At 38.5% G+C, this 12,755-nt stretch overlaps 1 protein-coding gene across 3 annotated transcripts in view; it reads left to right on the top strand.

Annotated features, from left to right (window-relative positions):
- The window catches only part of LOC137297015 (uncharacterized), a 30,873-nt gene extending 18,118 nt beyond the window's left edge, over positions 1 to 12,755 (top strand). The window contains exons 5-14 of one of the 3 annotated variants that reach the window (XM_067828963.1): positions 1,436 to 1,545; positions 2,200 to 2,316; positions 2,897 to 3,163; positions 3,609 to 3,737; positions 4,227 to 4,277; positions 6,069 to 6,119; positions 6,779 to 6,825; positions 10,039 to 10,156; positions 10,664 to 10,748; positions 12,510 to 12,755. In XM_067828963.1, the coding sequence (XP_067685064.1) occupies positions 1,436 to 1,545; positions 2,200 to 2,316; positions 2,897 to 3,163; positions 3,609 to 3,737; positions 4,227 to 4,277; positions 6,069 to 6,119; positions 6,779 to 6,825; positions 10,039 to 10,156; positions 10,664 to 10,748; positions 12,510 to 12,592 (1,058 nt within the window). In that variant the 3' untranslated portion in view covers positions 12,593 to 12,755. The remainder of the gene's footprint in view (positions 1 to 1,435; positions 1,546 to 2,199; positions 2,317 to 2,896; positions 3,164 to 3,608; positions 3,738 to 4,226; positions 4,278 to 6,068; positions 6,120 to 6,778; positions 6,826 to 10,038; positions 10,157 to 10,663; positions 10,749 to 12,509) is intronic. The other 2 variants (XM_067828969.1, XM_067828978.1) reach the window with 2 other exon arrangements.

Below are 12,755 nucleotides of genomic sequence, written 5' to 3'. Positions count from 1 at the left end.
AACCTTACCACCTGATCCTGATTGTCACCTCTTACGACAAGCATAGTTGCCTTTTGTGGCAAGCTTGGGTTGCTGAAGGCCTATCCTACCCCAGGACCTTCACGGGTCGTGAGCTGAAGGACCATATGAGAAGTCACAGTCTCATGTAGTTATTGCAGAAACCTTTTTCAACAATGTTAGGCAAGACCAATTTTGTTTGTTGTTGTACAGATTTTTGTTTGAAGACTTGAAGGCAGGAAGAGAAAAAACTGAAAGTGAAACCACCAGTCAAATTAATGTTCCTTCTAAATATCAAAAGTGTTTTACTTCTGGCAATTTATTGGGCAAAAACATAAACTCAGAAAAGGTTTCTTGTAAGTGTACATTTTTGGCCACTGAAAATGTCAAGAATTTATGTTTTTAAGAGGGAAATTTAATTTATTTATTTTTTTGGTTTTTGTTTTCTTAATGTTGAAAAAGTACGTCCGGAAGGTATGTTGACACGTGTCATTGTATCCCAACTGCTAAGATCAATGCTAATGCTGTTGATCACTGGATTGGCTGGCTCAAACTCCATTATTTACCGCCCACCGCCATATAGCTGGAATAGTGCTGAGTGAGACGTTAAAGAACATGCAATGCAATCCAGTCGTGGAATATTGGAAGTGACCTCTTCTTCTTTCATGTAGGTGTGTATTTGGCAATTATTTTGTAATAAATTAGGGTCTGTCTATCTCAATCAAGTACACAGAATGTTCTTGAAGACTGTAACAATCACCTGAAAAATAAGAGGTATGAGGGTGGACTTGTGATAACATAACATTCTTTGAATCATCTCCTACAAGTTTTCATAACTATTAACATATCTTGCTAATATATACAAGACTGCTAGGTCCAGTATACTTGGCATTGAATTTGAAAAAAAATGGCGTTGAATTTCTGAAAAATGGCAGCTTAGTCCCTAGATGCACCAATTTGTAGTGAGTGAGTGAGTGAGTGAGTTGAGTTTTACGCCGCTCTCAGCAATATTCCAGCTATATGGCGGCGGTCTGTAAATAATCGAGTCTGGACCAGACAATCAAGTGATCAACAACATGAGCATTGATCTGCGCAATTGGGAACCGATGACGTGTCAAGCAAGTCAGCGAGTCTGACTACCCGATCCCGTTAGTCGCCTCTTGCGACAAGCTGAGTCGCCTTCTGAAAAGAAGGAATGTCAGGTTCATGAATACAGACAGTTTCCTTAGGTACCTGGAAGATAATGTCTAGGCAACTGACACACCAGAATACCGCCAACGTTATAAAGTTATAAATGATTAATAGGAACGTCATATCAACATTGCCATATTGTGGGTAGTAACACAGAGGAGAAGCAATGCATATAAGCTATGTGGAACTGTTTAATTGTTTATAGTTTGACATGTATTTGAACACTGTTTGTTTTGAAAATACACAGAACAATCCCCGACAAGCATTGCAGTTTCTCCTGAACCAGTTTGTTTGGAGGACACATCTGACATCAAAGGCCAGGTGTTGAACACCAACGACTTTCAGGCTATCGTAGAGGTAATTAGACCACTAAAAAACCTTTTCATTATATATACATGTATTATCTATTGATACTGTGCCGATTTCCAGCTAGGCTGTTCACAGGTGCTTCATTTTTTTTCCTTCGATTACAGTATGTCAATCTCAAAAGCACTCCGTATAACCAATCTTAACTTAAGCACACAGGATTGTGTACTGTACAATATAGGTTGTGACAACACTGAAAGAGTCTGCACACAAAGTTGACTCCAAGGTGTTTACACCTGGTCACAGGTGGGCTCGATCCCGGCACCTCAAAGTTTGCTAAAACACTTGGACAACTTGCCCACCACGCCCCCCAAGTTTATGAGCAAGATGAGAGTCTCCAAAGGCACTGAGAACAAAAGTGGCCAGAAAGCCTCATACATCTATCTCTCAAAACCAAAAATACAAAAATATGATGCTTTATAGATCAACAACTTGTTTATTATGTGATGTGACATTTCAGTATCAATTCTTACACCTTTGTCAATCAAGAATGAAGTATAAGAAAGACTTACATACATCAATAGCTATGAAGTTAAAACAACATGTAGGTATGCATGAAAAACAACATGCTGGTATACAAAAAATACCAAATCAAAGTCTTTGATCATGTTCAATATAATTATTGTTACTACTTAATCATTTCAGACATTTAGAAGACTCCACCCATCTAAACGCCAATGTGACCCTACACGAGTGCTAGACTCCAAACTTAAAGAATGGAGGGCTAAATGCATGGCAGTTTTGGGTTTGGAATCGGAGAAGGTATGTGCATATCAAAAATGGTCAGTTCATGGCAGTAGTTTGTCACTATATTTTAGTTACAATCAGGTACTTATTCAGAAGGATTACTTATCTCCCATCAATTTTTTTATAGCAATAACTCATGATCGGAGCATGGATATAGAGCATGTCCGTTATTCATATGGATAAGTTAAGACTCTTTCATTGTTGTCACAAACCCTAGTGTGCACTACACAACCCTGTGTACTTAAAAGAACCCTAGAATGCTTTAGTGAATGAGCAGATGTTTGCCACATGAATATATGCAAAGACTCACTTGTCATGAAACTTGCTCAAAGTACTAAGACTATGTGTCCCAGTCCACCCAGTTATGAATGGGTATCTAGTAAGGATGGGTAAGCTATATTTAACTTGGTGCACCTAGTGGCTGTATGATCCCCAGGGAGTAGAGATTGATAATAACGTAATGTTGAGACTGACATCCAGCAATGGAGGGAAAAACAAAGCGCCTCTGAGCAGCCTAGCTGGAACTCGGCACTATCTAAATAGATTAATAATAATAAGTAATAATAATGATATTAAGTGTGTTATTCTATTTCAGACCTACTTTGGGGGTGCCTACAAGGAACATTTGGCAGTTTCCGTGATGTCTCAAAGATGTTATGATACTGCGTCAAGCATCATGAAACAGTATCGACTCAACCAACATCCAAAACAGAAATCCACGATTGTCAACAGGGCGCTGTTCAAAGAAGTCCCAGGAACCAGAGATGAAGAAGCCTTGTACCAAGCATTGCTAGATTTTAGTGATGGAAAGATTGGAAAAGAAAAGTTTAACAGGACTCTAAAGATAATGAAACAGGGAAAGGTTTGATTATTTTCATTTCAATTCTTCATATGAGTGAAAACATCAGATTTCATTTAACAGTCTCATAGTCGGCTTTTTAACTTTCAAAATCCATCCTCAACATAGCGATGTCTACAAGCAACAATTCTCATTTCATAACATCAACCAATCATTTAACACCTTATTTCAGTGCCCAAAATTATGTTCTTGCTGTGTGGCAATAATTCAAATAGGTATTCAAGTACTGAATTAAAATAGTAATAATGGTTATCAAAAATTGAAACTACGGTGTCAGATTCAATTCTTGATGAATCGTTACAGCCCCATTTTCTTAAGGTAGTATATCCAACATATGCTACGTTTGGGATTTCTGTATGTTGCCTGCACACTATATATTACATGTATATTGCAGTCAGACAGACCTACACAACAACTTGATTAAAGATTGCAACATTTTTCATTACAGCAAAAAGACGAATTGTCATGGAAAAGGGAAAATGAAAAGTTGAGACAAGAACTGAAAAGGCAGCAAGCCATTATTGAGAGTCAAGAGAAGAGGATAGCTACTTTAGAAGCAGAACTAAGGACTCTTAAGGTTGGTAAAATATAAAAGATGCCATGATGTACAAATTTATCGTAATAGCTACAAATTTGAGTGTACAATTGCACTAGAAATTCTATGAAATTTGAAGAAAATTCATTATTATTTGGATATATAGACAAAACATGTCTTTTACACAATTGAATACATTTTCACGAGAAAGAGACAAGAATAAATGTATAGGTGATAATTTGGAAATCTGCTTGTAGAGGTGTGTTAAATTAAAGCTTCACCCTTGACAAGTGTCATATTAGCTTTCTCAGAATCCATCATGATTTAAAGTATTTAGTGGATTACTAGTTTTATGTTCAAACTACCAATTTTGATGCATGAAACTACTATCTGCAACACTTTGGGTTGGCACCAATCTCTGGAATGTTGATACTCAGTTGAAACTTATGTTCATATATCTATGCTTAACATGTTCATTGTGCTGTGTTTTTGTGGTAGACATTGTGTAATGTCGTTAAATTGTTATTTCAGGCATCTCAAGATGATGGCCCATCAGAAATGGAAGTGGTGGAATCTAGTGATGTAAGTACTGTGCACAACTACACAGAATATGTCAACTCATTATTGAACTGTTTTTGTCTCCAAGCAAGCAGAACTTTCACATCTTTAAATAAATGATAGATATGTCTTTACGTAAGAAATAAACTCTGAAGACTCGCCAATATTCGCGCGGCTGGTTGAGTCCGAGGTCATTAGGTCGAGGACCAACCCAGGCGCGCGAATATTGGCGATTCTGAGGAGTTTATTGCGCTTAAACCTAAAATCATGCATACTGGCGCTCTAGTTTCGTAACATGACGACGGCTACAGTGCAACTTGTGTGCAATGAATGTACAACTTGACTGCAGATCAGTGGGTTGTGATCCCCGTTATACTGCTGCTAGATCTGTACACTTTGTTGTGGAACGTGACGGTGCTAGAGTGACATTTGACGTGTAATTAGTGGATGAAAACATTGCGTTTTTGTTTCTGTATATCAATAACAGGGGTATTATTGTTCTGATTTTTGCGTTAGGACAGGGTCAGTAATAGGGCGCCAGTATGTGAAAGTGGGGCTCCAATATATGCGCTAAAGTCGCCAATATACGAAGCTAGATCACCAATAAATGAAAGATACTGGCCTCCTGTTCCGTCCTTATTGGAGAGATATGTTGTGTAATGGAGGCAGTTTTAGGTTTAAACATACTTACGTAAAACAAATCGTTGAAACATTAGTCTTGGCATCAGACTTTAAATCCCAAGCATACAGTGTCAGAACTCTAATCCTCTTAGTATCTGAGACTTCTGAAAAGGACCTAGGTGGTCGTTCGACAACTGGTCTAGATCACACATCCTAGAGTCAACCAAAATGGCATCCATGATAAATTGTTGTTAGACTCTGGTCAAATGTGAAAGACCTGCACCCATCCATATCACCACAGCAGCAGCAAGCCAAAATGTATCATTGGTTACATTGAAGAGATTCTCAATGATGCAATATAGACTTCACACTCCTACAAATTTATCACACAAAATTCACACCAAGTCATGGGTGAAAAAAGAGTGGCATGGTGTACAAAGTCATGTGTAATATTTCTTGTTGTAGAGATTATTTACACTAATATTTATGTCTGAAGTTTCAATTCTCTTCATGGCAGTGTTCTGTTTAGATTTCCTCTGTCTAATCAAAGCTGATCTTGAAAGCTGGAAAATATTAAAAGAACTAGAATTTTCCTGTGTTCGTTTATTTGTTTGTCTCAATATATTTTTTGGGGTAAGTACAGCAACATCCATGTATTCACATACACTGACTGCTTCACCTGGTGCAGATCTTGATTATCATGACGGCAGATTTTATAGCAAGGATACCATATACTACAATATACGAGGATCAAAAGTTTAGACTCACTAGTGTAAATATAGCCACTTACTTCGGTCAGCTGTTCTCAACTAAATTTTGCAAAGTGTTCCATACTGTTATAAGGTACTGTTTACACATGAAATGATGTAGCGTAAAACAAATTCGTACTGTTGAAATGTTTATTGGTCATGAGTTCGGAAAATTATGATAATCAGTGAAACTCGGAGAATTCTTCGCGAAACGTTACACCACGATGCATCTGTTCACATACGTGATATTTGCACATGCACTTCAGCAACTTTATGCCTGATCCTCATGCAATTCAGCTGCATTAAGTTAGTGGAGAAATCAGTCTTTGATGAAACCATATATGTGTAACACACTGAGTGTTTAAAGGGAGTCTAAAACTTTCGAAGAGAATCATTTTTTGATAAGTACCCAAATTTCAACTCCGAACATTATCTGTACTTACAGGATACTGTCTCGGATGACTTGATCCATGGACACAAAGAGGATAAGAGTATGGTATGTAAGACTTGGGTTTTTCACAGAACTCACTACATTATATGTTATTAAACAAAGTTTTGATGGAACATCTAAGTACATGTCAGTGTAGAAATGTGCATATGGAGTACTGTACAGATTCTGACATATAAAGATAGAATTATGAATAATGAGCTTACACACACAAATCGTTATGGATCCTGGTTCCTTAATGGGATGAGTCATGGTTAATTTGACTTTCTAAAAAGCATTTTGAATATATTGATGTTTTCCACTGTTTCCATGTAGGTTCATCATTTTATTGGAAAGCAATGACAGACAAAAGATGCAAATGCTGTGTGTCTTTGAACGTAAAGAATTTTCTGGATTTCATCTTCTTTTTATCCTATTCACTCACCTGATATAAGAAGATATACCTCATCTGGTGCAAGAATCCAGAAATTCTTTGTGTTCGTCAAATAGCATCTTCTAAATGCCCGTCAAGCAGTCTTTGCTTTAGGGCTTTTAATTCATTGTACATGTATATGTTGTCAGGCTGATCTCTTCTCAGAACTTATGCATCGAGTCAGCAATTTATTATCAAAGGACCCAAATCATACCATGTGGCAGTATGATCCGAGGAGTGACATAAGAATATTGGCTCTACCTGCAGTTATTTTTCTCATTTGGTTACATTTCAGATGATTGGGAAAATGATGGAGGGGAAGGATGAAGAAACAGGAATGTGGTAAGAATCTTTCTAACCAGGATCTGTTGTCATCGACGTATAAGTTACTACATTGATTAAATATTTTCCAATGGTTGGCTAAAAGGTCATGCAGTGCAGACAATTCAGAACTCGTTTGTTCAAATATATAAGCAGTTACCCATGATGAAATTGTCAAGGCAAAGAAATTCTTTTCGCTTAAACGTTCCTCATGAGACAAGAGATTACATATGTAAGATAATATATAACATGGACTTCTGTTAGCCTGATCTTTACCTTATCCTGCATTACTCTTTATGCATTTACTGCTTTCCTTTTCACAAGATGAAGCTGTGCGATGGAACCATTGAAGAGAGGTTGTTCAAACCATTTCGAGTCGCCATATTGCCATCATACTGTGCCCATGTGACCCCATAAGTGCTTATGTCACGTATACTCACATTACTGCCTGAACGCAACGTCTGAAGAACGAGAGTGGGACATCTGTCAAGCCAAGATGTAGGTCTAGGAGTCATTTGCCTGTCCATAGATCTTATAACTATCAGTTGGATTCAACGGATGGCGATTTTATTCTAGTATAGGAGGACTCCTCTCTGGAAACTAAAAAGACTTGATATCAGTGTTGGATAGGGTATTTTGCTAAGTTATCCCTCACCCGTTCCATTAAAGCGCAACGTTTTAGGAAGGATGATTTTCCTGTCCTTGTTTTGGAGGTTGCAGATTATCTCACTTTAAGCCTGTGATGCTGTGTATGCCAGACACTCACTGAGCCTTTGTTGAAATGGAAATTCGTCGTTCTCTTAAATCTCTATTGGCACTAGTTTCTGATTTGTGGGCAATTGCTCAGGACTTGTTGGAGAACAATCTGAACGGCATTGATCACCTACAAACCATGATGACTTTTCAACAGAGACAAATGGAACACGTGAGTAACCATCTAAAGGCGGCATTAGTTGAAGTCACATTCACACATCATTTGGGGCACTTGGCATTATCGGATTGGGACTCAGAGATTAAACAGAGGTTACTAGGCAACATTGGTCAGCTGCCTTCCTGTTTAATGGTGAAGTGTCCAGTGTTCACTCTCGGGTATCTGCTCAGGGTCGTGATGAGATGGCTCTGAAAGCTTTGAAACAAGTGTCGAAGAATTCAGTACTTATGGTTTCTAGGACAGGGAATTATGAACCTAGGCGTTCCTCCAGCCCGCCCTAGTGTAGTCAGTCCTTTCAGTGTAGAGGTTGTGAGAGAGGTAAACACGTTGGGAACTACCAACCTTGGTGGGAGAGGAGTTCCAGTAGACAGAAATCCCAGAGGGGTAAACAATGAAAGGTTGGACCGTACCGACTTGGAACTCCCACCCTCAGTCATTCCAGTCACAGACACTTCAGTAGGTGGGAGACTGGGTCGATATTGGAGGAACAGGCAAATAGGAGACAAGCTTGTCATCAACATGGCACGTATGGTTATCGACTGTCACTGATAGACAATACTCTGCTCTTAGTGTTAGCACTAGGTTTATTCCTCCAATCAACAGCAAATCTTTTTAGACAATATAAACATTAGGTTACACAAGAAAGTCATAGACATAGTACATGCTCCAACGCTGACACCAGGGTCTTACTCCCCAGTGTTTCTAATCCACAAAAAGGACTGACAAGTTCAGAATGATCCACAATGTATCTTGGTTCAATGAACATTACCTAGAACCCCCGCCTCACTTTCAAATGACATGTTGGGTCTGCTAAGGACCAGAAGCAAACCTCAGGACTACCTGATCGTGACGATATGGCTGAAATATTGCCAATGTGACGTTAAATATTAACTCACTTGGTCATGACTACCTGATCAGTCTACAGGACACGTATCTGCATGTGCCAGTCCACCCCAGAGACAGGTGTTTCCTCAGGTTCATTTTCAATGGTATCCATAACCAACTGGAATTTCTTTGGCTCCGTGGCTTTTCACATGAATAACCAAGCCTATTGCAGCTTATCTACATCAGAGGAATGCTGCGCCCAACTCCAGGTCAATTTCATCTGCACACTTAGTTTATTTGCAGAGGGCTTTACATACAAAGGGATTTTCTGCTAGAGCTGCAAGTGCTATCACTCGGGCACACAGACCCTATACTCGGGGGTTATATGACGATAAATTTAGGTCTATTGAGAGTTTTTGTAAGGACAAACATCTGGATCCGATGACTGCATCACCTCAATTCTTAGCGGAGTTTCTTGTTTTTGGATAATTGCAGACACCTTGGGGTCAGCACCATTAAGATGTATTTGGTAGCTGTGAATTCAGTGTTAGCTGTCCCTAAGGACAGAAAGATTCCGGAATAGCAAGGTTTGTTGCATTCTTTCCGTCTTGGGGATCAGAGGCCCAAGTTCAGACCGCCTGCTTGGGATCTGAATGTGGTGTTTTGTATGTTGCTGGAGGTGCCATTTGAACCACTTTTAGATGTTGTTAGACTTTTTTTCTCCATGCTTTGGCCACGACAGCTAGGGTGAGTGAGCTGCATGCCCTTGATGTCACCTGTTTTTGTTTTGACTAGACTGCCATGGAGCCATTCACTTGGGACTGTGCTCAGACTCAATTGCGAAAATCAGCTCCCAGGACAGACGAACAGATCATTTACGATTCCATCTCTCTCTTCGACTGAGGATGAAGTGAAATGACTTTTTCTTCCTGTTTCTAAGACATGTAAGGTGTAAGTGAGTTGTAACACCTTGCTGTTGGCTGCCAACTTGGACCCTCCTCGGGCTAATAACCCTCATGAAGTTATAGATGTAGCCTTCAAGATGGCCCTCCATAGTAATTGCTCCATTAGATCCATCATGGAAGGATGGTTTTTCAAAATGTGACATGGTTTTCGCCAGTCACTATTTGAGGGACATGGCTTATTTTTGGTCCCTTGGCAGCACAGCTATCCTGCATAACTCAGCTTTTTCGCCCGCCAATTGCTGTGCTACCTTCCCACTATCGTTTCTTCAGAGGTTTTGTTTATGCAGTAATATGAGGATACATGACATCTGCGCTTATGAGGTCATGTGGGTGCAGTGCGATGGCACTATGGTGACTCGCATGGTTGGAACAACTTCTCTTTGACGTTTCCATCGCAAAGCTTCATCTTGTCAAAAGTAAAGCAGTAAATGCATAAAGGAGCAATGCAGGATAAGAAAACAAATAACAAAAATATGTAGGTTTTACTAGTTCCTCATATTATGTTCTAATCAGGTTCAAGGTGAAAATTATGGAGGAAAGAAATTCTCGTGTGAAGGTTCACTGGATGAGTTATTCTAAGTCATATGATTCCTGGATAGAGCAAAGTCTCCTCAGACCCCTCAAGTCAAAGGTTAGTATGATGATGATAGTAACAATACATCGAACAATCAATGGATTGCAATTGTTGAGTCTCCGATAGCAATCAATGGATGGTAGAAACGATACATCTATAGTATCTAAGACTATCGACAGTTTAATCATTGACTAAGGTTGATAAATGCACATTGCAAAATATAGGAAGAACCACATTCGTTCAGTTTGCTTTAAAAGTGACTGAAACTACTTCAGCTTGTTTTTATTTCATATGAGCTATATATTCAATCGGGAAATATCTTCATATGGGACAATTCAAGGAGAAAAACAATAGATCTAGTACTTCAGTAGTTGGTTGCAATAGACTATCACTATCACAATAGTATGTTGCAATAGACTATCACTATCACAATAGCTGACTCCCCTCAATAGTCCCCACTGATGATGTCAAAGAACATATTTTTCAACACAATTCCAGCTTTTGTGTACGACTTGTATTGGTAGACAGGGCTTGAGCAATATAATTCACAAATCTGCATTTCAGTTTTCACAAGGGGACAAGGTTAGTGCCCGCTACAACATATCGAACGGGACAACATATCCAGCCATAGTTGTGGCCGTGGACGGAGGTATGTCTACATTACTAGTAGGTTTACCAGAATGTACTAACATTAGATATGCTCAATTTAGGATTTCTAATCATTATTATCCTCTGCAACAATGAAGTTGCAGGGTATATAGAAACCAGGTGCGTCCCATCCATCCATGGGTCTGCAAATTTTGTGTGAATCAGATCTCCAAAACTATATGTGATAGCTTTAATCAGACCTGTTACACATGTTAATCATGATCCCTAGATGTACCTTTTTGGGGTACAAATGAATTCTATTTTTTGCACTTTCCATGGAAACATGACTTTGGCTATGACTGTGACATGATGAGAATGTCATCTTGTCAGGAGCAGATCTTCCAAACTATACATGGAAACTTCATAAAACTTGGTACACATATCAAGCATGATCCCTAGATGTGGCTTTTGAGGATAAGACCCAGATATGAATTTATTTTTTTGTGGTTTCCATGGAAAGATGACTTGGGCTGTGGCTTTGAGGATGTTATCTTGTCCGGAGCAGATCTCCCAAACCTTTTGCCTTTTGAAACTTGGTACACATGTTCTCCATGTTCACCATGATCCCTAGATGTGCCTTTTGGGGGTTACACCAGTGTGTGAAATTTATTTTTTGTGGTTTCCATGACCATGATGACAAGAAGTTTGACTTTTAATTTGTTGGTAGTGCTCTTTTCCAGGGCAGAACTTTAAAACCACTCACTATTTCTTCATCAAACTTGGCATATAGATAGGTCTGGTGTTATAGTTGTGCCTTATGGTAGGGTTAGATTTCTGAATAAAATGTTTATTTTTGCATTTCCATGGCAACAAGGTTGACCTCGACTGAATTTAGTGGTAGTGTTCTTCATCGGAGCAGAACTCTAAAACCTTACAACTGTCTCCTTCCACTCTGCCATATTCACACCAAAACATTGACATACTGTGAACATAATTAGTAGACACATTCATGAAGAGCATTTTGCTGTTGTGGAGGATATTGATGACTTTATCTTCTTGTTTAAACTTGGTCTCGGATAGGCAGGGATATATCAAGAACTTGGACATTGCCAGGTATTTTTAAATGAGATGAAGATGAGACTTAAAGATGTTTCTGTACAAGAGTATCATTCAGGTAAAACTGAGAGTACAAGATACAACAGTTATTCCTTAGATAAACAGTATTTTTCCAGAACAGATTTTCAGTGTCGAAATTGAAATGATACTTAGCCTTGCTAAGAACTGGAGACATTCAATGTCAGCTAGATATTGGATATCTACACCATTATGGTTTTTTTACATGGTCCTGTGGCTGTGAATACAATAAACTGAATTAATTAAACATTCAACAGGTACATTTGAACATGGACTTACCTTGAGTCCTGTATTTGAGGGTCCCTGGGATTCATACTCACAATTTTCAGGGGGTGTACTATGTTGTAATGTTGTAATTCAGTTATTGTATTGTATTGTGTATCGTGATCATCACACTGTTACAGTAATCAAATTGTGAGTGATACTATAACCCAGCTAGTAGCAGAATTAGTGATAATTTATTGTTAATTGACCAAAACTTTTTACAAAACGTATTTGGACATTTTCTGTGTCACTTTGGACACGCTAATCAATTTCATTGCACCTGGTGTCAATTTTACACGTCCCTTAAAACCTAGAATTTTTTTAACATATGACATTGTGTATTTGTTTCAATAACATTCATGTACATATTTCATTTCCAGCGCTCACATTCTTTGGTTTTCTTTACTCTCTCTCATTGTTTCAGACAAGGTGCTTCTTCAATATGAAGACGGCTTGGAGAAGAAAATCCACCAAAGATATGTAGAAGAAAGACAAAGTGCAGCCTAATGCATTGCTCACCATGTTATTGAAAACTAAATTATGACTGTATAATATTTTGTTATAATATATTAAATATAATGTGGATGCTGATCACGACTGGATGATTTTGAAAATTATGTTCTTTTCTGTATCTTTTATGTCATGAATAAATCAGTTTATCTTTCAATAA

Source organism: Haliotis asinina, chromosome 1, assembly GCF_037392515.1.
Source record: "Haliotis asinina isolate JCU_RB_2024 chromosome 1, JCU_Hal_asi_v2, whole genome shotgun sequence".
NCBI classification, from domain to species: domain Eukaryota; kingdom Metazoa; phylum Mollusca; class Gastropoda; order Lepetellida; family Haliotidae; genus Haliotis; species Haliotis asinina.
Note: the sequence above shows the minus strand (reverse complement) of the source record. Positions and strands in the feature narration are given on the sequence as shown.